The following is a 24721-nucleotide window of genomic DNA, read 5'->3' on the forward strand; positions in this document are numbered from 1 at the left end:
GGAGAGGAAAAACAAAAACAAAGCCAGCGTGAGAGAGAAACCGACTTTTTGGCCGCAAACGATAAAACCGTATTTTCCTTTTGCATACGTTTCCGATCGAAACCGCCGCCACATAATTTTGTAAGAAATCGTATTTTAATTCTTGTTCCGATTTCAAAAGTGACCGCTAAGCGTCGTTTTATTGTCCGGTACATAAAACCAAAAATGTCCAGTTTCGTAGACGTGAAGAACTTGGAGCCCACCGAGTTTGAGGGCGTTTATTATGACCAATACGACTACTACAACCTGACGGACAAATACTGCGGTAAGATTGTGATTATTATAGTGTGCTGTGGCAATTACTTTAATATTGTACAGTAAATGCAGTGTTATTTGTTTGGTTATGTACTGTGGGAGCGCGAATACTGTGCTGTACTCTGCTGATACTACTGGAGTGTAACTATTGCAGTGCTGTACAGTATGAAGCTTACTATAGCGTGGAGGGGACTACTGCTGTATTAATGCAGGGTTCAGTACAGTGGTGCATTGTGTGCATTGTACTGTGGTGTTAAAACGGAGATGTGTACAGTATTTATCCAGTATCAGAGTGGGGTCATACAGGACTGGGTACAATACTGTTGACCTGATACTGAACAGTGTGGGCTGCCTGCAGTACGCAGTGTGTAAAGGCTGTGTCCTGTGCCAACCCAAAGTGTCTACAGTGGGGTAATGGTGTGGTTGTTCCCCTGCAGTGAGCTCCAGCAGGAAGGGGCGCTCCAAGCGGGAGGCCAGCTGTAACACCAACAGACCCATCCCCGCCGGGCACGAGCGCAAAATCGTGGAGAAACTGCAGAACAGTCAACGCAGGGCCCGGGAGTGAGCCGCTGAGAGCCACTGACACAGGTGAGTGTGTGTGAGACCCTGGCACGGGTGAGAGTTGGAGAGATTGGGTGGGCAACAGCAGAGAGATGGGGAGTGAGGGAATGGGTGTCTAATGGGAAGTGCAAGGGATGAGACGGATTAGAGACTAGTGCTCCATTAACCGCCACCTCTCCTCCCCCTCCAGTGTCTCCCGGACAGCCCATCCCGGCAATGGACCACAGCAGCCTGAGTGATTGAGCCAGGAAACGACAGAACCACGGACGGGTGGATGGACAGATGGACTGACTGATAAGGGGAGCGGGGGAGTCCAGTCTGCCGAGACTGCACAAGAGACCCCATCCAGACTGAATGAGCAAGACTAGGTGTGGGAGGGAGTGAGGGACTCATCCTGCAGCAGGAATGGAAGAGTGGGAAAGGAGGGGATGAAGAGATGTAAAGGAAGGAGGGAAGGTCTATATTAAATATCAGTTTTAATATTTAGTTTCCAGTTTTAAAATCTATTCTGTATGTAATCTACTTCAGTGGGGTTTACTGATGGTTGTTGCAGGTGCCTTCAGTGTAGGACGGTTTTGTATTTGAGTTGATTGGAAACTGTACTCCCCTCTCACGTGTGTGTAGCTGATGTAACTGAGCTAGTCGGAGGTCTAGACTTTAGACTTTTTTTTTTTTTTTTTTTTTTTTTAATGTTCTCTGACTTTCAGGGGGATTTTAAACTTCAGTAACAACCTGTAACCATGTATTTTATTTTTTTAATTTCTCCATAAAATAAAAATCTTCAGAACCCTTGGATTGTTGTCTCTGACCACAAACCTCAACTGTGGGTGGGTGGTGGGGGCATCTCCAGCCCTGCTCCTGGAGAGCTGAAGTCTGGTACAGTACAGGGTCTCCAATACTGCTCTGTGTTAGTGATCTACCTTAATGACTGATTTACACAATAGTGTACATATTTACAATGGTAAAATCAATCCAAAATCACAATAAGCATATCTCCTAGTTCAAGGGGGTAACTTGTGCAGTTGTAATAGTTAAGTTGTTAGGTATGTGCTAGAGGAAGGGGTCATAGGAGAAATCACTGTACAACCGAAGTTCCAACAATGTGTAAGTAAGCAGAAGTAAACCACAAACGCTGCATCTGAGCGACTCCATTATGTAAATTGTTTTAGCTGAATTTCCATGAGACCTATCAGATGATCGTTAATATCAAAACCGCTCTGCCGCAATTGGGAGCTCGCGGTCTGTGAAGAATGGAAAACGTCGCCTCTCCTGCACTCCCCAGGAACAACCACCTGAGGAGGCCAGAGCACTGACAATGACTGCAATAATTCTTAAAATTGGGTATCTGACAGCAGTGCAGAGAAGTGGTCGCATGCTGTTCTGAAAATAGACCACAAGGTGGGAGCACTACCGTTACAATTGCATTTCCAGTCTGCCTCCAGTCTCAAGTGATTTGTGTGCAGACGATGGAGTCATTATTATGTGTAGGTAATATTTAAAAGGAAAACCTCTAATTAACCTTAAGTAACTCAGATGTCTTAATGAGACACAACATACAACTGGTAATGTTTTTTTTTAATTCGTTATAATTGCATGCTTTTTTTCTTCTACTTGTATTTTGCAAGTATAGTATAGGGCCCAGACTGGAGCCAGTACTGTGTGGACTATAGTATAGTACAGTATAGTATACTATACGGGCCAGACTGGAGCCAGTGCTGTGTGGACTATAGTATAGTACAGTATAGTATACTATACGGGCCAGACTGGAGCCAGTGCTGTGTGGACTATAGTATAGTACAGTATAGTATACTATACGGGCCAGACTGGAGCCAGTGCTGTGTGGACTATAGTATAGTACAGTATAGTATACTATATGGGCCAGACTGGAGCCAGCGCTGTGTGGACTATAGTATGGAAGTATAGTATAGTATAGGGACCAGACTGGAGCTAGATGTATCTTAAAGAGCAGTCATCCTGCCCCTCAGTCAGTATGTCAATAAGTTTGATCTAAAGTATTTTGATTGTCTATTAAACCCCCCCTCTCTCTCACTCTCTTGCTCTCCCTCTCGCTCACTGCCTCACACAGAGCCACAACAGGAACATTAATCATTTTAAATCCAGCGCTCCCCCTCCCTCTCTCCATTTCTCTCCCCCACACTGTCACTCTCTCGCTCAAGCGTGCACAGTAACACAACACAAGATTATCTGTTTAAATAGATTATTTCCCCTCTCCCTCCTTCTCGCCCTCTCCTCGCCTCTCTCTCTCTCTCTCTCTCTCTCCTGTTCTCTCTCTCTATCGTGTGCGCCCACTGCTTCGTTGTCAAACAGCAAGTAGAGCTAATTTTGAGACTGATTGTATTAACTATTGAGAGAGGGAGAGGGTGTGTGGTGGGGGGGTTAATACACTACAGACACACTGACTGATAGTACACTGACACTGCACTGAGAGGGGGCATTATTAGTACTGAAAAATTGACACTCAGTTTCAATAGCTCAACAGGTGGCAACTACTTGTCTAAAGTGACAACTAAAGTCTCTCTCCCACACTTTCTTATCTCCTTTGTAAAATCTGTCTCTTTCTTCCTCTCCCTCCCCCCCTCTCTCCTGCAGACATATTTACAATTCCAGAGAAGTTCCCCTTGTTGCCTAGCAACCCACTGTGAGAATTCCGAAAGGAAATCACCCAACAATCTGATCGTGTCTGTGATACTGCAGTCCAGTGAGTGTGTGGGTGTGCGTGTCTGTCTGTGTGTCTGTTTATGCATCTCTGTCAAAATATATTTGTCTTGGTGCCACAGGCCCCTGTTGGAACAGCACTATTCTACTGCACCATTACTACAGCCCCCTATTGGAACAGCGCTATTCTACTACACTGTTACTACAGCCCCCTATTGGAACAGCACTATTCTACTGCACTGTTACTACAGCCCCCTATTGGAACAGCACTATTCTACTGCACCATTACTACAGCCCCCTATTGGAACAGCGCTATTCTACTACACTGTTACTACAGCCCCCTATTGGAACAGCGCTATTCTACTGCACTGTTACTACAGCCCCCTATTGGAACAGCGCTATTCTACTGCACTGTTACTACAGCCCCCTATTGGAACAGCACTATTCTACTACACTGTTACTACAGCCCCCTATTGGAACAGCACTATTCTACTGCACCGTTACTACAGCCCCCTATTGGAACAGCACTATTCTACTGCACCGTTACTACAGCCCCCTATTGGAACAGCACTATTCTACTGCACCGTTACTACAGCCCCCTATTGGAACAGCGCTATTCTACTGCACCGTTACTACAGCCCCCTATTGGAACAGCGCTATTCTACTGCACCGTTACTACAGCCCCCTATTGGAACAGCGCTATTCTACTGCACCGTTACTACAGCCCCCTATTGGAACAGCGCTATTCTACTGCACCGTTACTACAGCCCCCTATTGGAACAGCACTATTCTACTGCACCGTTACTACAGCCCCCTATTGGAACAGCACTATTCTACTGCACCGTTACTGCAGCCCCCTATTGGAACAGCACTATTCTACTGCACTGTTACTACAGCCCCCTATTGGAACAGCACTATTCTACTGCACTGTTACTACAGCCCCCTATTGGAACAGCACTATGCTACTGCACTGTTACTACAGCCCCCTCCTCTGGCCCTTTGCTGGCCCTCTCCTCCCCACTCTCTCAGGGCTGTGTTAATGTCCTGTTGTGTCCAGTCAGTCAGTCTGTTATTGAATACCAATCCCCCCTCCCCTCAATGCCCCCATTGCTGTAATGAGGTTGTCATCCATTATCCCTGATTGCTCCTAATTAATCGAGTCTACTTCAATTTACTTCCAATTTGAATCACATAAATACTCTCTCTCCCTCTCTCTCTCTGTGCAGCTCATTTATTGAATGTACTGCAGTGCCCAGTGTCACACTGCCTGTACTATATTAAACTTCTCTCTTCCCCTCTCTCTCACTCTCACTCTCCACTCCCTCTCTCTCACTCTATCTCTCTCACTCTCAACTCACTCTCTCTCCCTCTCTCTCTCCCTCTCTCTCTCTCTCTCTCTCCCTCTCTCCTTTTCTCTCCCTTACACCTACCCATAAAAATAATAAAGCAAAGTTATCATGGACCAAAAATGTGTGATCCAATTATTTTTCACAGGTCAATACCTTTTCAAATATATAGAAGGAATTGAAAATATATTTTAGTCTGTAATCCATTCATGTATTGTACAGACATTAACCTCACCCTATATTTTCAACCTCTAAAATAAGTATATGGATTATCGACTAAAATAGAATTCAAATATACAACCCAACGGCCCCATTTTGGCATATGAAAAATATCTAAACCACACATTTCTACCAAATAATTTAAAATGTATTCCATGAGGGCCCAGGCTGATATGTTGCTGGAATTGTTGACAAATGAATTTCCTGGATCCCATTACACACTATTGAAAACTAATTTTACATCAAGAGAGAGAGAGAGAGAGGGGGCGAGAGCCAGAAAAGAAAAGAGGTGTGCGGAAGAGAGGAAGTGAGGAGAGGAGAATGAGAGAGAGAGAGAGAGAGAGAGAGAGAGTCTGAATTGGTGGTGAGAGTACGGACTGACGCACAAACTCACACAGACACGCAAAAACACACATACTCATGCAGAAACACACACACACACCCATAGATTCACACAGTCGCACACACATACACGCACACACACACAGTTACTCTGACACAGACAGTCGAACACACCGAGACACTGACACGCTGACCCAGACAGACAGGCGCAATGACACGCCAACGGACACCCAGACACAGACACAACGACAGACAGACACGAAAAACCAGACAGACAGAGAGACACTGATTCACACACAGACACAATGACAAACTGACACGGACAGACAGTGATAGCCGAGTTTTGGGGGCACCTGTCTCCATAGCGACGGCAGGGTCAGTGCTAGGAGTGATGTCACCGTATCTGTGTCTCTGTGTGTTCGTGTCAGTAGAACACTGATCTACTGTGACATACTGGCCCACACCCCTTCTCTCAGTGCAGTGTCAGTGTATTGTAGTGGCCAGTCAGTCAGTCAGTCAGTCAGTATGTCTGTCAGTCATGCATTAAGCCCTATCTCTGTATCTCCTTCTTACGCACTGTTTCTTTGACTTGACTTGTTTTCTGGGAGAGTGAGAGAGAGAGAGAGGAGAGTCACAACAACAACAAACACCCCTGGAAGAAAAAAGATCAGAGAGAGAGAGGGAGAGAGAGAAAATGGGGGAGGATGAACTGTGAAAAATCCCTTTGGCAAAAACCTCAGAGAGAGAGAGGATGTGTAGGAGGAGGAGTGAGACAGGACAGTGAATGAGAGATTTGAACAATAATATGAAACCATCTTCTTGCTGGGAATGTATATGACAGGCTGAGTGACTGACTGACACACTGACTGACTGACACACTGACTGACTGACTCTCACAGAGACAGAGAATCTGGAGAAATAGAAGAGATAGCGTAATTATTTCCCAAATGAGAAGAGCAAAGAGAGAAAGGGTATATTTTGCACTGTCTATCACAGACTGAGGTGTCATTAGAGTCTAATTATACTTGGAGAGATAGAGAGAGGGGGGAGTGTGTGTTGGGGGAGGTTAATATAGTTACAGTTCATTAATGCAGTGCAGAACCTGGGAGAGAGAGAGAGAGAGAGAGAGAGAGAGAGAGAGGAGGGTTAAAGATGACACACTGACTGACTGGATACTACAGTATATTAACACTAAAGCGTGTGTGTGTGTTAAAGAGAAAGGGAGATAAGACTAGCAGGACAGAGGTAAAAAGCAGTGGGCATAAGAGGGAGAGAGGAAGAGAGAGAGGTAGAGAAGAGAGTTAGAAGAAGGGAAAGAGATAGAGGAACACAGAGGAAGGAAAGAGAGAGGGGTGGGAGGGACTCTCAAGGAATGTGACATTTATTTCTCTCTATTCCTCTCTCCCTCTCTCTTTCTCCCTCTCTCACTCAGCATTTTCGGTGAGATTTTGCCCATCTGGCTCCTCTCCAGTCTTCTTCTCCCTCTTCCCTCTTTCCTCTTCCCGCATTTTCTTCAACTTTCATCTCTCTCTCTCTCTGCAGTCGATGTTCCTGGCACACTCTCAATACATCACTGATCACTCTCTCTCTCTCTCGCTCTCAACCCCCCTCCCTCTCTATCTCTCTCTCTCTTCCTCTCTCTCTCTTTCACCACCTGTTAGTCCAAAAAAAAGACCCAGCGCTGGGATCTACTCGTTTATGAAGGAAATCTCACACTCACGCCATCACAGAGGTAAGGACGACAGGATTGCTCCCCTCTCTATCTCTCCATCTGTGTATCTCTCCCTCTATCTCTATCTCTCTCCCCTCTCCCTCATCTCTCTGTGTCTGTCTGTGTGTGTGAGTTCAATTCAATGCAATTCTATATTCCTCGATAGCCCACAGTCACTGCAGATAAAGAGAGACTACACACACACACACACACACACACACACACACACACACTCAGACTCAGACAATCAGAGATAAATACGCACTAATTAAACATTTTTAGATGTCTGTGCCTCTCTCGCCCTACATCTCTCTCTGTTTCTTGTTTCCAGTTTCAGTCTAGTGTTCCCTAAATGTATTTCTGTCTTACTCTGTCAGTGTGTCTGTCCATCTCTCTCTGTCTCTTTCTTTGGCTATGTCTCCATACTTGTCTCTCTCTTTGTCTCTGTCTCTGTCTCTGTCCATATCTCTCTCTTTGTCTTTGTCTCTGTCCACGTCTGTTTCTTTGTCTCTGTCCATGTCAGTGTCTCTTTGTCTCTGTCTCTCTCTGTCTCCGTACCTCTCTCTCTCTTTGTCTCTGTCTCTTCATCTGTCCCTGTTTCTGTCTCTCTCTTTGTCTCTGCCTCTGTCTCTGTCTCTGTCTGTGTCTTTCTCTGTCTTTCTCTTTGTCGCTCTCTCTGTCCATATTTCACTCTTTCTCTCTGTCTCTGTCCACATCTGTCTCTTTGTCTCTGTCTCTCTCTGTCTCTGTACCTCTCTCTCTCTTTGTCCCTGTCTCTGCAACTGTCCCTGTTTCTGTCTCTCTCCTTGTCTCTGCCTCTGTCCATGTTTCTCTCTTTGTCTCTGTCTCTGCCTCTATCTCTGTCTCTGTCTCTCTGGTTATCTGTCCATTTTTCTGAGCAAAGATTTTCCTAAAACTGAAAATACTGACACCCTGAAAATCCGAAACTCTGATACAAACTGATATGCTGATACTGAAACAAATTGAGATACTGACACACACTGACAGACTTACTGATACACTGACATACACTGATAAACTGATACACTGATATAAACTGATACACTGACACACTGCTACAATCTGACATACAGACACACACAGACAAACTAAAATACTGACTCACAGACACACTGACAGAGAGACACATTGACACTCTGAGAGACCTACTAACATACTGAGACAGACTGACACATTCAGAGACATACTGACACACTGAGAGACACTGGCACTCTGAGAGACAAACTGACACAGAGCGAGACACTGGCAACTGAGTGACACACTGAGAGAGACTGGCACAGTGAGAGACGCACTGACACACTGCGAGACACACTGTGAGACACACTGACACATTCATGGACATACTGATACACTGAGAGACACTGACACACTGATACACAGAGACACACTGACACACTGATACAGAGAGACACACTGACACACTGACACACAGAGACACTCGCACTCTGCGCACTCAGTGACATACTGACACAGTGACAAATGTCTTTCTATATGTGTGAATCCATCAGTGTAGACAACTGTCAGTATCCTTGTGTTTAAAGAAGGGTTGAGTTAATGTATCACTGTCACTAGTTTGTGCAGTGACTGGTGTTCATAGTGTGTGTGTGTAGTTGTGTGCCTAGATGTGGCTGTTTGAATGTGTCTGTTGTGTGTGTGTGTATATATTTTTTGTCCTGTGTGTGTGCATGTCTAGTTAGTCTGGGTGTCTGTTTATATGTGTGTGAGTGTGTGTGTGTGTGTGTGTGTGTGTGTGTGATAGTATGTTTGTTTATGTGTGTAGGTGTATGTGTGTTTGACTATTTGTAAGTGTCTGTTTGTGTGTGTGAGTATGCGTATGTGTTTGTGTGTGTGAGTATGCGTATGTGTTTGTGTGTGTGTCTGTCTCAGTGTGTCTGTTTGTGTCTGTGTGTATGTGTGTGTGTGTGTGTGTGTGTGTGTGTTTGTGTGTATGTGTCTGTTAGTAGATGATTGTATGTGTGTGTGTTTCTGTTTGTGTGTGCAAACCAAGCTAAAGCAAAGTCTGTGGTGTCTCATACATTTGCACATTGCTGTAAAATCTGATCTAATCTAATAGAATATAATTTATGAGGAGAGAGCAAGACAGAGATAGAGGGGGAGAGAGAGCAGGAAAATATTGCTCAAGAAAATGACAAACCATAAAATAGGATTTATTTTGGGTGAAAGAGAGAGAGAGAGGGAGCAATAGAAAAGCAGATGGAGAGAGACAAATGTACAGAGAGCTGGAGAGTAGGAGGGATGAGAAAGAAGGGCTGAGAGAGAGAGAGAGAGAGAGAGAAACAATGATTGAAAGGAATAGAAAGAAGGAGAGAGGGAACAGTGATGCGTGAGAAAGAGATTTAATTTGCAGTGAAAGAGGGAGAGCGAGAGGCAGGGGGAGGGTTGCAGTTAAATGGTTAGAAAATTGTATTATATTAAATAGAACTCCTTTCCCCCTTCCCCCATCACTCTATCTTTCCCACAGTTGATCAAAATGATACAGAAAGGGTCAAAAGTAATATACTATGTCTATAGTTGCCTGTACACCCCCCTTCCCTCTTTTCCCTACTTCCCCTCTCTCAAATTCAAATTCAATACAGATTGCTTAATTGGCATGACCAGAACAAGTATTGCCAAAGCATTACTAATAATCTCTCTCTCTCTCTCTCTCTCTCTCTCTCTCTCTCTCTCTCTCTCTCTCTCTCTCTCTCAGTGCAGTCAGTATACTGCAGTGACCAGTCAGTCAGTCATTGTTTCTGTACTGTATTAACTCCGCCCCTCTCTCTCTCTCCCTCAGCCCTATGACTGTCCGCAGGGGTAAGAAGCTGACCATCTCAATACAGGAACACATGGCCATTGATGTGTGTCCTGGTCCTATACGCCCCATCCGCCAAATCTCTGCCTACTTCCCCCGGCTCTCCCCGGAAGCCCCGCCCCTCATCCCACCCCCTGTCCCTGCCCCTCTATATGGGGGTGCTGTCGCTGGGGGCGGAGGCCTCTCGCCGGGGCCCTCTTCACCAGGGGGCTTGTTGCTGTCTCCGGGGGCCACGTCATTAGCGGACAGGCAGAGCATGCTGGGAAGCTTGGACACCTCGGTGGAGATCGACAGCTACGACAGCGACGACACAAGTGAGAGCAAGAGAGAGAGAGAGAGAGATTTGGAGAGAGAGAGTTTTTGCTTTACAAAACACTATATTGAATGAAATACAAAACCTTGAAATCAAGAATCATACTCAAAGTCAACTCACATACACTTTACGCAGAAAAAAAGGAAAGGAAATTAGAAAACCATCACAGAGACAAGAGCTCGCCATCCCTGAGATGGAGAGACTTCATCAATATACCACAGTGCCTGGAAATAATCCAGGTCCTTATTGAGTCAATACAACCTATAATCCATTTAGATTCTGGCCTGTTTAAGTGCTTTAAGCAGCAACAATGCATTCTGTTCCTCGCTGGTGTTTACTTTAGTTTTCCTTGTTTTGTAAATGGCAAATTTGGCCTGACCCAGTGTAAAATTGAGAGAGAGAGAGAGAGAGAGAGGGAGAGAAAGAGAGGGAAGGAAAACATGGGGTAGGATGGATAGTGTGAAAGAGCTCTGGGAAAGGAGGGAAAGGAAGAGTGGGAAGGAGGGCTAAAGAAAGGGGTGCGAGGGAAGGAGTGAGAGAGGGTTGGGTTGGAGGAGGGTGGGGAAAGGGGCATGAGAGAGGAAGGAGGGAGTGGGAGAAGAGGGGGAGATACAGGGTAGAGAGAGAGTGGAATGGGAGGGAGAGATGACAGACAGCAGATAGAAGGAGAGAAAGGACAGGAAGCGAATTGGACTAAGATAGACGTGCAGGGAGAGACAATAGATCTTAGCTGGTTGTCTTGAGTCACACTGTGTGTGTGCCTGCTGCCACTCCAGCGATCCCCCCAGCGTTGCGCACAGGTGGGCTGCAGTGCCTCTCTCTCATGCCCGTGTGTGGAGAGGGGGCGCTGTTTCTCCGGACTCACAGTTATCGTCTCCCTATGTTTCAGCCTCTCTGGGGACTCTGGAATTCGACCTGCTGTACGAGAGAGACACCAGCTCCCTACACTGCACTGTGCTGAGGGCCAAGGTCTGTACACACTTCTCTTTCTCTCTCTTTCGCTCCCCCCTCTTGCCATGCTCTTGGCATCTGTGAATATATGGATCTCATTAATCATTATTATTACATTTCTTAGCAGACACCCTCATCCAGGGTGACTTACAATTGTTACACTATATCAAATTATATTCACATTCAATTACCCATTTATACAGCTGTGTTTTTACTGGAGAAATCTAGGTATAGTGCTTTGCTCAAGGGTACAACAGCAGTGTCCCCCAGCTGGGATTTGACCCACGACCATCCACTCCAGAGTCCAGAGCCCTAACTGCTACTCCACACTGTATTAAAAGAGTTGCCAATGAGATACTGTACTTCTTACAGTGACATTTTAGTGTCTGGAAAGTACTGTAATAAAATGTTTACTGTAATTATACCTGTACACTACTGGACAATCTGAGAAGAGATGTTGAATTCTTAGTCCTGTATTGAAGTCCTGGTCATTTTATGGAGGTTTGATATTTCATAAAGTTATTAAAATGCCAATTAGCATTCTAACTGGGCAAGTAATAATCTCAGCACAATATTTTGCTGCTGTTTGACACCACCCACCAGCTCTACACAGGTGGAAAACACTTGGATTTCTGTGATATTAAATATTGAGATTCCTGCTAAATGCTGCTTCCTCACCAGACAACAGGTGTGCCAGAAATCCTGGCAATTTACATTCATGCACTGTAAAAACATCATGAATATGAATACAATACCCAATACCCAGTGTACCCATTATCAGGATATTCCGAATATGAAACACAAAGGAGTACATTTCCAGAAGAAAAGAGCGAGGGGAACAAAACTGACATTCCGCTTCTGAGGTGACAGAAATACACTCAAATGGCTACCGCAATATTGCTCATATGGAGTTTATAAATAACTATAATTTGTAGTCCAATACAAGAAAATGACATTGTGTCTGTACTGTATTAACCTTTCTGTCTGTCTCTCTCTCTCTCTCAGGGATTAAAGCCGATGGATTTCAATGGTCTGGCTGACCCCTATGTCAAACTGCACCTGCTGCCGGGGGCCTGCAAGGTAACAGCACTGTTCCTGTTTTCCTGTGGTTATTGCTATTATTATTGTTAGTAGGACTAGTAATAGTAGTAGGCTTTTCCTGTTCACATTGAGGGGGTGCTCTAATCCTCATTGGCTTATTAATGCAGTAGCAAATGCTGTAGCAGTAGCAGTAGAACTGTGCAGTCACAGTAACAATAGCAATGGCAATACCCCCAGTAGTATTAATTTCAATAGTTATAATGACAGTAACATTAGGATTAGTAGCAGAAGCTGTAGCAACAGTGGAATTAATTACAGCAGCAGTAGTATCAATTACAGTAACAGTAGTATTATTTACAGTAGCACTAGTTCTAATTACAACAACAGTAGAATTAATAACAGCAACAGCAGTACTAATTTCAGTAACAGTAGTTTTAATTACATCAACAGTAGTATTAATTATAGCAGCAGTAGTATCAATTACAACAACACTCATATTAATTACAGAAGCAGAAGTTATAATTACAACAACATTAGTATTAATTACAGCAGCAGTAGTATTAATTACAGTAGCAGCGGTATTAATAACAGTAGTATCAATTACAGCAGCAGTATTAATTACAACAACAATAGTAATAATTACAGTAGCAGTATGAATTACAACAACATTAGTATTAATTACAGTAACATTAGTATTAATTACAGCAGCAGTAGTATTAAATACAACAACAGCAGTATTAATTATAGTAGCATTAGTATGAATTACAACAAAAGTAGTATTAATAACAGTAAAAGTGGTATTAATTACAGCAGCAGTAGTATTAAATACAACAACAGCAGTATTAATTATAGTAGCATTAGTATGAATTACAACAAAAGTAGTATTAATAACAGTAAAAGTGGTATTAATTACAGCAGCAGTAGTATTAAATACAACAACAGCAGTATTAATTATAGTAGCATTAGTATGAATTACAACAAAAGTAGTATTAATAACAGTAAAAGTGGTATTAATTACAGCAGCAGTAGTATTAAATACAACAACAGCAGTATTAATTATAGTAGCATTAGTATGAATTACAACAAAAGTAGTATTAATAACAGTAAAAGTGGTATTAATTACAGCAGCAGTAGTATTAATTACAGTAACAGTAGTATTAATTACAGCAGCAGTAGTATTAAATATGACAACAGTAGTAATTACAGTAAAATTACTATTAATTACAACAAAAGTAGTATTAATAACAGTAAAAGTGGTAATATTAGCAGTAGTGATAGTTTCTGTGCCAGTATCAGTAGCAGTAGTGTAAGTAGTACTAGCAGTACCAGCAGCGTGTGACTCAGAACGTGATGGCCTTGGTGACCCTGATGACCGTGCTGATGTGGGTGGTGTCCATGGTGATTGTGTCCAGGCCAACAAGCTGAAGACGCGGACGGTGCGGAACTCTCTGAACCCCGTGTGGAACGAGACGCTGACCTACTGCGGCATCACGGATGAGGACATGAGCCGCCGCACACTGAGGTACCGACACACAGACACTGACACACTGTCACTCACAAGCTGCCAGACGCACTGAGGTCCTGGCACACTGACACACTGTGGCACTAATACACATACTCAGTTACACTCATACACTGACACACATGTGACTCTTCTTCTCTCTCTCTCCCTCTCTTCCTCTCTCTCCCTCCCTCCCTCCCTCTCAATGAGTGACAGATTGAGGTTACAGTCAAGTCCGGGGGCTGTGCTGAGGCCTGTTGCCCTGGGGGGGGGTTGAAAGTGTGTTTTTGCATCTGTGTGCCTGCCTCTCTCCCTCTCTCTCCCCAGCTCTCTCCCTCACCCAGTCTCCATCGCACTCTCCATCTCTCTTTCTTTCTCCATCTCCTACTCAGTTGTTTTCTCCCACAACTCTCTCTTTCTATGTCTCCATGACTCCCTCCCTAACTCTCTGCACCTCTCACAGGAAATATATTCAGACTAGACTGTACTATACTTCACTGTACCACACTAGACTGTACTAAACTGTCCTGTACTTTACTACACTGTACTAAACTGTATAGCACTATACAATGCTAAACTGTCTTGTACTACACCCTACTGTAATATACTGTTCTGTATTGTGCTGTAATGTCCTCCACTATACTACACTACACTTTACTATTCTGTACTGCACTACACTATACAGAACTATTTGAATAAATACTATACTTAACTGTACTGTACTATACTATACTATTTTATATTGTACTGTATCACACCACACTTGAGTGCTGGCTGGTGCTGTGAGTCTGCTGATGTTAAATTAATAATAAGATCATGTATTTACCCTCTACCCTGTCTCTCCCGCTCCCTCTCTCACTCTCTCCCCCCAGTCCCTCTCCCTCTCCCTCTCTTCTTTTACCTCTCACTCTCTCCTCCCTCTCCCACTCCCACTCCCTCTCCCTCTCTCTCTCTCTCTCTCTCTCTCTCTCTTCACACTGCAGTGTCATAGTGTAATGGATACTGAGAGGGTCGTGATGAATATGAATTACTGTGAATCCCCTCGTTTGTGCGCTAACGAGCTGTGATATCTCCACTAATTCAATTACAGCCCACAGGCGTCCCCGCTGAGCCCCCCCTCCCCTCTTTCAATCCCCCTCTCTCTCAGGGCAGTGTGTCTATACTGTATTAACCCCTCTCTCAACTTAATTCAATTCAATAAAACTTTATTGGCATGACCGATTGACACCAGTGCTGCCAATGCACAGTTCCAGTGCTCAAGAACAGAGTAATGGGAACAATAAAGGCAGACCGCAATCTCTCTCTCTCTCCCTCTCTTAGGGTGTCAGTGTGTGATGAGGACAAGCTGACCCACAACGAGTTCATTGGGGAGTCTCGCGTGGCCCTGCGCAGACTAAAGCCTGGACTGCGTGCTCACTACAACATCTGCCTGGAGCACCCCCCACCTGTGAGAGAGAGAGAGGGAGGGGTAGAGAGGAGGAGAGGGGGAGGAAGGGGTGAATGTTTATGGGTCTAATGTGTCTATACTGCATTAACCCCTCACTCCATCTCTCTCTCAGTTGCCATCTCCCTCAGCGATGAGTGCGGCTCTCAGAGGAATATCCTGCTACCTGAGAGAGGTACTGATTCACCGACACACCGATATACTGACACACTGAGCCACCAACACACTGACACACTGACACACTGAGTGACATGCTAACTGAGTGATTGATCAACTGATTGACTGACTGATTGATAAACTGATTGACTGACTGACTGACACAGTGCTGAGTTGACTATGCAGTACTTAACTGTTGAGATACTGAGCCCCTGACAGTGTGGTTGTATTGCGACTGACAGGCAAAACTGAACTGAGATTGACAACTCTGAGAGGGGAGACAGAGAAAGATAGAGAGGAAGAGAGAGGAGGACAGAGACATGGCATGGAGAGAGATGGGGAGAGAGAAAGACAGAGAGGTGTGATACGATGGAGAGAGACAGAGAGAGATTAGTATTCATGCAGTTTAGTCAGAATAAGATCAGTATCAGTGTAATGTTCAAGAGGGCAAGGAAGAGAGAGCGGGGGGAGAGGAGGGGGTAGAGAGAGAGGGAACAAACAGAGCTACAGGAGGCGGGAGAAAGGGAAGTGGGCACGGAGGGCCAGGGAGAAAGAGGGAGGGAGGGAGAGATGGAGAGAGTGGGGGAGAGGAGGATGCAGGGAGAGAGGGGAGAGTGGGTTATAAAGGACACTGAGAGGAATGGAGCATGAAAGTCAGAGGGGAAGGGGAAGAGAGAGAGAGATCAGTATTCAGACGGCATTTATACAAGATCAGTATCAATGTTTTTGTGTAGAAGTGAATAGGAACATATTTTCTTTCAGGGCGAGGGAGAGAGTGGTAGGGAGGGGGAGAGGGATAAAATGTGGGAAGAGAAAAAACATCAGAGTACAGAGAGAGAGAGAGAGAGGGGGGGGATGCATATTGTTATTGTAACAGATGTGTTATTGAGGAGAGAGAGCCAGCAGTGGCCTTGAAACAGTCAGTCAGTCCATACTGTATTGTATTAACCCCCTCTCTCTATCAATTCAATTCAATGTAGTTCAATTTGAATAGAGTGCACTGGCTTTTCATTTCTTTGAAATATTTTCTACAAAACAAATGATCAAACAAACACTAGTCCAGTAAATAAAAAACATACAGTGTCATGTAGATTGAAGCCCGGGGCTGCAGACCACTCCAACACCATAGCCAACTCATTGTATCAATATTGAACAGTGTTGGCCTCAGACTGCAGCCCTGTTTCACTCCCCGCCCATGAGCAAAAAACTCTTTTATTGCCAATTTTTAATGCACATTTGTTTCCTGTGTACATTGATTTTATAATATCCCAGACTCTACCCCTTACACCGCTTTGACAAATTCAATAATAAAAAACCCTCATGCCAAATAGAATCAAATGCTTTTTTAAAGTCAATGAAACAGGCAAAGATTTTGCCTTTACTTTTTTGGTGGATGTGTTTGTCTATTGAGGTGCAAATATGATCTGTAGTGCAGTGTTTTGGGAGGAAGCCAATCTGACTCTTTCTTGGGACACTGTACTCGGTAAGGAAGGCCAGTATCCAGGCGTTGACGATACTGCAGAACACCTGCCCCCGGTTACTGCTCACACAGATGGTAGTTGTTGAGGTCGAATTTGTCTCCATTCTTGTAAAATTCTTCTGAGTACATGTTGAACAATTTAAGTATTTCCTCTTGTAATTCAGGGCTGCTGTGTCTGAGCGTCTCAGTACTGATGCTGTCTGGGCCGCAGGCTTTTCTGGGTTTAAGTGTCTGGAACTTCCTAGTCTATTCCTGTAGGGTGACTGGAGCATCAGTTGTGTTCTGGTTATCTGTAATTGATTGTTCAAGTCATTTCCCAGACAAGTAATGTCTCATTTCAATGTATTCGTCTGCTGGATCTTTTTGTTGAATATCATTATAGGTGTAACAGGGAGTGGAGGACACAGAGGGTATTCAGTATTAGCCTATTTTTTATGCAGCACATATACACAAGCGAAAGGAAATGAATGGTATCCTCCTCGAGGAGCAGCCTTCGAACTCCCAGGAGAGGTCACAAAAAAAATAAACACACAACAAACTAGCAAAGGAACCAAGCTGGCACTGGGGATGTCTCTGTCACGCTCCAAGGCAGATCACTGGCTGAGGTGGTGTGGGATTTCTCTCTGGGAGAGAGGACAGGGAGGTTAAATAAGGGGAGGCACAGCTGTGGTGAGGCACTGATTTCTGTCTACATCAGCTGCATCTAAATACCTGGAGCCAAGCACCTGAAAGAGACGCAGCTGTTGACAACTCAGCTGTTGCTGAGAGACAACCCACCAATAGTGCCGTGACAGGGCTGACCTGCCACAAGAGGTTTTCAAAATATTTTTTCCCAAATTGTTCCATTTTGTTTTGACAATTCTTATTTGTGGAGTTTATATTTTTCCACAAGTTCTCAGAACTGGTTTTGGTGGGACAGATTTCTCTGTGTCTGTGAGAGTTTTGTCTGAGAGTTTCTGTTTATTCTGCGTGAGGGTGTGTTTGTAGTCTTTTAGGGTCTCACAATGCCACCGACATAAATCTTTGTCTTGTGGTTGATGGAGTTTTTGATTAGATTAAATTAGTTCAATTAAATTAGTTCATATTGATTTACATTCATCATCAAACCATGTCTGTGTGTGTTTTGTGGTCTGGTTTATCTTTTTTTTTTTTTTTTTAAGATTTGCCATTACGGTGCGTTTTCGAATATTTGATTAATGTCATTAATGGACAGATTTGGACTTGTCTCATTAGACTGGTACTGTGAGTTGAGGAAAGTGTTAAAGAGGTCAGTCATTTCAGTAGAACTGATTACTTCGTTAAATTCCTCAGTGCTGTTATGAGCCCATCTGCATGTTTGATGAAGGCAGTGCAGCTCACTGGGCTGTGATCGTGTGTGGCTGGCCTGACCTGTTTCCTTCAGGAACACAGTGATGTGGCTGTGGTCTGACAGAGGGGTTTGTTGGCTGACAGTGAAGGCTCTTATTGGTATATACCTTCTGACATATATGTGACAATAGTTAGCATTACATACATCACCTACCTGTTGGTTCAGCAATAACATTCAGAATTGCTGCAACTACATTATTTCCAACCTCGGTCCATTTTTCGGTACAGTCACAATTAATTGATCAATGGTGACTCAATGTAGTTGTGTTGTGGTCAAAATACGAAAACATGATTGGTTGGTTACGCCAGTCAGCTGACACACTGCTTCGACAACGCAAGGACATGACGCGTCATTTGCCCACATTTGTTTTCCTGCTCCATTCACACAGACCTGTTGCCGGAAAATTGGCCTTAAGACTAGGTCCCAAGGTGGATAATTGCTGTTGTTGAAATGCAGGCATAAACCCATTCACACAGGCCTTGCCAGCAACAAAATGCCACCAAAAAGCCAGCATTTGTTTCAGTGTGAATGGGGCTTTAGAGAGAAGGGATCCAGACAGTCCCATGAGCTCAGCAGTACTTGAACCTCCTTAAAGAGTCCCCTCTGATCCTGCTGTTCAAGACTGAGTGACAGAGATGCTCTAACTCTCTCCCATCCTTGTTCACAGCACAGTCAGGGGTGTTCCTTTGGATTGTGGCGGGGGGTGAGGTATAGAGGGGTTTATATGGTTTTCACAGTGGGATATTCCCTTGTTAATTTGAAGCTGTGTGGTTGCTTCACCCTGTTTAACTGAGCTGATGTAGTTGACCAGCTCCTCTCTGGACCACACTATAATCACCCCTGCATCCCCGGACTGTGCAGAGTTAAATTGAGGGGGCTATTACCTCCCTGTACACTGGGGGGCAGTGTGTGAGCATGGTACCGTCACATCTAACTAGAATATCTAATAAATCCAACGTCTGGGGTCTTCAGGGCTGCATCTGTCAGGGTCTTACCACAGACTGTGACCCCTTCCTGGATTAGATGTCTCTCTCTCTCTTCCTCTCAGTGGCAGTGCGAGGAGCGGGCGGAGCTGGAAGAGAGGGGCCGTTTGCTGCTGTCCTTGCAGTTCTGTACCCAGCGGGGGGGGCTCATCGTTGGGGTCGTGCGCTGTGCTCACCTGGCCGCCATGGATGTCAACGGCTTCTCCGATCCCTACGTCAAAACGTGAGAGAGAGAGGGAGCAAGATAGAGGGGAGGGAGGGAGGGATGGGAAGGTGGGGTTCGGGGGGAAAAAGGGAGGAGTGGAAGAGGGGGGGAGAGAGAAAGGGAGAGGAAGGGGAGGGGAGAGGGAGAGAAAGGATGATTACAGTATAGATGCTTTGACTGACTGAGAGATAGAGGGAGAGAGAGCGAGAGACTGTTCAAAATCACACAGCGATAAAAACAACACAGAGACAGGACCCTCCCTACCCCTTCCCCCATTACAAAAGGACAAGTTATAAAACAAACAATGTTAAAACATCAATAAAACACAACACCCCCCACCCCACCACCATAAAACAGGTGTAGAGACTCGATTGAAAAAGAAAGAACAAAGATATAAAATGAGATTGTGAGAGAGAGGACCCAGCACTTGTGTTAAAAATGTCAAGAGAGAGAAAGAGAGAGGAGGGTGGCGAGTCACGGAGGGAGAGAGAGAGAGAGAGAGAGAGAGAGAGAGAGAGTGACACGCACACCCACACCGACTGACAGAACACAGCAAAGCGAACCAGACAGCCAGTATCCCCTCTGATCATAATCTCTGTCTCTCTTTCACCAAGACACTTTGGCAATATGACATAGTGCAATCTCTCTCTCCCCAACCTCCCTCTCTCACCCTCTCCCTCCCCCTCTCTCTCTTGACATTTTTAACACAAGTGCTAGGCACCAGCTATAGTGCCCAAGGCAGACACACTGACAGTAAATAAACAGACAGCGCTCTCTCCCTCTCCCCTCCTCTCCCTCTGTTCCCCTCTCTCTCTCTCCCTCCCAGACCCTGTACAGTCCATCTTTTGGAGTTTATGTGTGTCGGTGTGTGTGCTATGTGTGTGTGTCTCTGTCCGTGTCTGTGTGTGGAAGGGTATGTGCGTGCTTCTCCTTGTGCCAGTGTATTAGTCTGTGTCTGAGTCAGTGCATGTGTCAGTGTGTGAGTGTTTCAGTGTGTGTCTGTGGTTGGTGTCAGTGCTAGTGTGTGTGTGTGTGGTATGTGTGTGTGTCAGTTTTAGTGTGTGTGTGGGGGAGGGGGGTGTGTGTCAGTGTAATGTTGCTCTCACTCTCAGTTCAAAATCAATGTCAAGTTCTTAAGGGCTTTAATGACAAGGCAAAATTATCGGGTTTCCTCGAGCACTTTAAAATGTAAGGTTTCTCTCTCTCTCTCTCTCTCTCTCTCTCTCTCTCTCTCTCTCTCTCTCTCTCTCTCTCAGGTACCTGAAACCAGATGTTCACAAGAAATCAAAACACAAGACTGCAGTCATAAAGAAAACCCTAAACCCTGAATTCAACGAGGTGTGTGTCTTAGTGTTTGTGTATCAGTATTTGTGTCTGTGTGTGAGTATATCTCTGTGGCCTTCCTCTCTCTCTCTCTCTCTCTCTCTCTCTCTCTCTCTCTCTCTCTCTCAGTGTTAGTGTGTCTGTACTCTATTAACCCTCCTCCCTTTCTCTCTCTCTCTCTCGCTGTCTGTCAGGAGTTCTTTTATGAGATCTCCCTCTCTGAGCTGTCCAGTAAAGTCTTAGAGGTGACAGTGTGGGACTATGACCTGGGCAAGTCCAACGACTTCATTGGTGAGAATAATAATAACACTTTTAATAATAATAATAATAATAATAATAATAATAATAATAATAAAACAGTTGAATGGAAAAAACAGAATACATGCAACTGATGAGATGAAAGTGGGATGAAAAAAGGAGGAGAGAAAAGCAGGGAGAAGTTTGAAAGAAAGAGTGAGTGAAAAGGCACTGTGTACAAAGTCTGCAGTATAGTAATCATAATAATAATAATAATTATTATTATAATCAGTAGGCGTGTACTGAGTGTGCACACATGTCTGTGTTGTAGGCGGGATCTCTCTGAGCTGTCACGCCAAGGGGGACTGCCTCAGGCATTGGTTCGACTGCCTGAAAGACAAAGGGAAGAGGGTGGAACGGTGGCACACGCTGACCAATGAGCTGCCGGGATCCACCTACAACGACTGAGGGGCCTCACCCTCTCTTCTCTGCTATTGGTTTGCCTGCGCCAGCCAGGGGGTGGTCCTTTCACGGCATGCGGATCGCCACGATGACGTGGGCGGGTCTCTTTCCCAGAGCGACTGGGAGTGGAGGATTGTAAACTGAGAGAGACTGCATTGTGCAGTGGATCTCTCCCTGTCTCCATCTGTCTCTCTTTCTCTGGTTTTGTCTCACTGTCTCTGTCTCTCTCTCTTTCTCGCTCTGTCTCTCTGTCTTTCCATCTCAATCTGTCTCTCTCCGCCTCTTCCTCCCTCTCTCTCTCTCTGTCCATCTCTCTTTCAAACTTTTGACATTTCTTATGTCTCTCTCTATATATATATCATTGTCACTTTCTCTTTCCCATCCCTCTTTCTCTCTCTGTCTCAATACAGGACGCAATGATGACTCAAAAAGTATGCTTCCGAAAAAACTGTTAAAAGTGGTCTTAAATTGATAACTATTATTATTATTAAAACTAAGATAATGTGGAATGTTATCTTAGTGTCACTATACAACAACTGCTACTACTGCTACTAGTAGTAATAATAATACAAATAAGCAAATAATAATAATTATAATAATGTAAAAAAACAGTTGGTTCTTCCAATGTTGATGTTTTGTGTGAAATCTGAATAATTCTGCATGTACTGCTAATGCTGCAAATATCTTCCCAAGAACTGCCTCCCTCCTCCCTCTCTCCTTCTCTCCCTACTCCTGCATACTCCCCCTCATTCCCTCTCTGCTCCCTCCCTCCTTACCTCTCTCTCTACTCCCTCTCTCTTTTCTAATCCTCTCTCCCCCTCTCCTCCCCCCTCTTCTCTCTATTTCCGTCTCTCTATCTCCCGCCATCTTTTCAGATTCTCCCTCCCTCTCTCTCCCTCCCTCTCTCCCTTTTTTCTATTCAGTGAAGTGCTGCATCCTGTGGGTGTTGTGTTGATTATATATTTATATGGACATATATTTATATTTATAATTCTTTACTAATGTCTTAATGGAGTTTTAAACTGAAGTCGGGTGGGACAACCCCAATCTCATGCCTGACTGCCACCTTCCCAGCATTCCCTGCTCTCCCTCCTTTCTCCACCTCAAACCCCGCCCCTGCAGCAGCTCCTTGGCTCCATCTAGTTTGGGGGGTCATCGTCATCGACTAAGGGTCATCGTTCCCTTAGTCCAGCGAGTCTCTGCCCAAGATAAACTTGTCTATTGGGGTTGTCCCAACTCCTGAACTATTATTATTATTATTATTATTATTATTATTATTATTATTATTATTATTATTATTATTATTATTATTGAGTCTTTTCTAGGACTTCTTAATACTCAACTAAGATGAGTGAATTAATTAAATAAATAAATAAAAATGAATGGTACAAAAATGTGATGGATCCCAGGAAGGAAAGGTGAGGAGAAGGGAATAATGCAAGAAAGAAAGAAAAAGAAAAAGCAAGAAGAAAAAGTAATGAAAACTGAAAACACAGAAGAAACAGAATAAGAGAAAACTATGAGATGAAAGAGGGGTGAAAAAATTAAAATAGCAGTGGGAGATAAAAATAATAAAAGACTGTGAAAGGCACTTTGTACATTTTGTTCCGGCCAGTAATAATAATGATCATAATAATAAAAATAATAACAATAATAATAATAATAATAATAATAATATTATATGTTTCTATGCTTTGTACAAGAGCCTCGCATGATGGGCTGTGTGAATATGCACTTCTATGGCATTCTTAATGGATCGCTTGGCATACTTGACTAATTGATGCTGAATTGATTAATTGAGGAGTAGAGGCCGGTAATGCCTGCTGACTGTGGCAGTGGCTGTGCTGGGCCTGTGCTGGGGATCTTGTGTCATTTCCTGTTCAAATTTGGTTCTGTTGGCTGTTTACAAACAAACTTACAATAAACATTTTGAATGCTACAGATTGTGATCATTCTAATCATGTGTGTGTGTGTGCGTGCTTTATTATTAGTGGTATAGTGCCATCTGGCAATATAGTGTATACCTGTTTCTATTGATACAGTATAGTATAGTATAGACCTGTCTCTATTGATACAGTATAGTATAGTATAGTATAGTATAGTATAGTATAGTATAGTCCTGTCTCTATTGATACAGTATAGTATAATATACTGTAGTATAGTATATTATAGTATAGTATAGTCCTGTCTCTATTGATACAGTATAGTATAGTATAGTATAGTATAGTATAGTATAGTATAGTATAGTATAGACCTGTCTCTATTGATACAGTATAGTATAGTATAGTATAGTATAGTATAGTATAGTATAGTATACACTCACCTAAAGGATTATTAGGAACACCATACTAATACTGTGTTTGACCCCCTTTCGCCTTCAGAACTGCCTTAATTCTACGTGGCATTGATTCAACAAGGTGCTGAAAGCATTCTTTAGAAATGTTGGCCCATATTGATAGGATAGCATCTTGCAGTTGATGGAGATTTGTGGGATGCGCATCCAGGGCACGAAGCTCCCGTTCCACCACATCCCAAAGATGCTCTATTGGGTTGAGATCTGGTGACTGTGGGGGCCAGTTTAGTACAGTGAACTCATTGTCATGTTCAAGAAACCAATTTGAAATGATTCGACCTTTGTGACATGGTGCATTATCCTGCTGGAAGTAGCCATCAGAGGATGGGTACATGGTGGTCATAAAGGGATGGACATGGTCAGAAACAATGCTCAGGTAGGCCGTGGCATTTAAACGATGCCCAATTGGCACTAAGGGGCCTAAAGTGTGCCAAGAAAACATCCCCCACACCATTACACCACCACCACCAGCCTGCACAGTGGTAACAAGGCATGATGGATCCATGTTCTCATTCTGTTTACGCCAAATTCTGACTCTACCATCTGAATGTCTCAACAGAAATCGAGACTCATCAGACCAGGCAACATTTTTCCAGTCTTCAACTGTCCAATTTTGGTGAGCTTGTGCAAATTGTAGCCTCTTTTTCCTATTTGTAGTGGAGATGAGTGGTACCCGGTGGGGTCTTCTGCTGTTGTAGCCCATCCGCCTCAAGGCTGTACGTGTTGTGGCTTCACAAATGCTTTGCTGCATACCTCGGTTGTAACGAGTGGTTATTTCAGTCAAAGTTGCTCTTCTATCAGCTTGAATCAGTCGGCCCATTCTCCTCTGACCTCTAGCATCAACAAGGCATTTTCGCCCACAGGACTGCCGCATACTGGATGTTTTTCCCTTTTCACACCATTCTTTGTAAACTCTAGAAA

The 24721-nt window shown here is 44.0% G+C and overlaps 2 protein-coding genes across 2 annotated transcripts; both read left to right on the plus strand.

Moving 5' to 3' along the window:
• Nucleotides 1-1648, plus strand: nupr1b (nuclear protein 1b). The gene is made up of 3 exons (XM_066722037.1): nucleotides 1-304; nucleotides 732-882; nucleotides 1046-1648. Exons 1-2 carry the CDS (start codon nucleotides 205-207, stop codon nucleotides 857-859), a joined length of 228 nt encoding a protein of 75 aa, XP_066578134.1. The 5' UTR covers nucleotides 1-204; the 3' UTR covers nucleotides 860-882; nucleotides 1046-1648.
• Nucleotides 1649-6572: 4924 nt separating this feature from the next.
• doc2a (double C2-like domains, alpha) lies at nucleotides 6573-23386 on the plus strand. Its single transcript, XM_066721913.1, has 11 exons — nucleotides 6573-7170; nucleotides 9965-10296; nucleotides 11185-11264; nucleotides 12252-12326; nucleotides 13700-13809; nucleotides 15109-15235; nucleotides 15348-15407; nucleotides 19286-19443; nucleotides 20682-20763; nucleotides 20943-21039; nucleotides 21317-23386. Exons 2-11 carry the CDS (start codon nucleotides 9969-9971, stop codon nucleotides 21451-21453), a joined length of 1254 nt encoding a protein of 417 aa, XP_066578010.1. The 5' UTR covers nucleotides 6573-7170; nucleotides 9965-9968; the 3' UTR covers nucleotides 21454-23386.
• Nucleotides 23387-24721: the final 1335 nt, after the last annotated feature.

The sequence above is a fragment of the Amia ocellicauda genome, chromosome 14 (genome assembly GCF_036373705.1).
Source record: "Amia ocellicauda isolate fAmiCal2 chromosome 14, fAmiCal2.hap1, whole genome shotgun sequence".
NCBI lineage: Eukaryota > Metazoa > Chordata > Actinopteri > Amiiformes > Amiidae > Amia > Amia ocellicauda.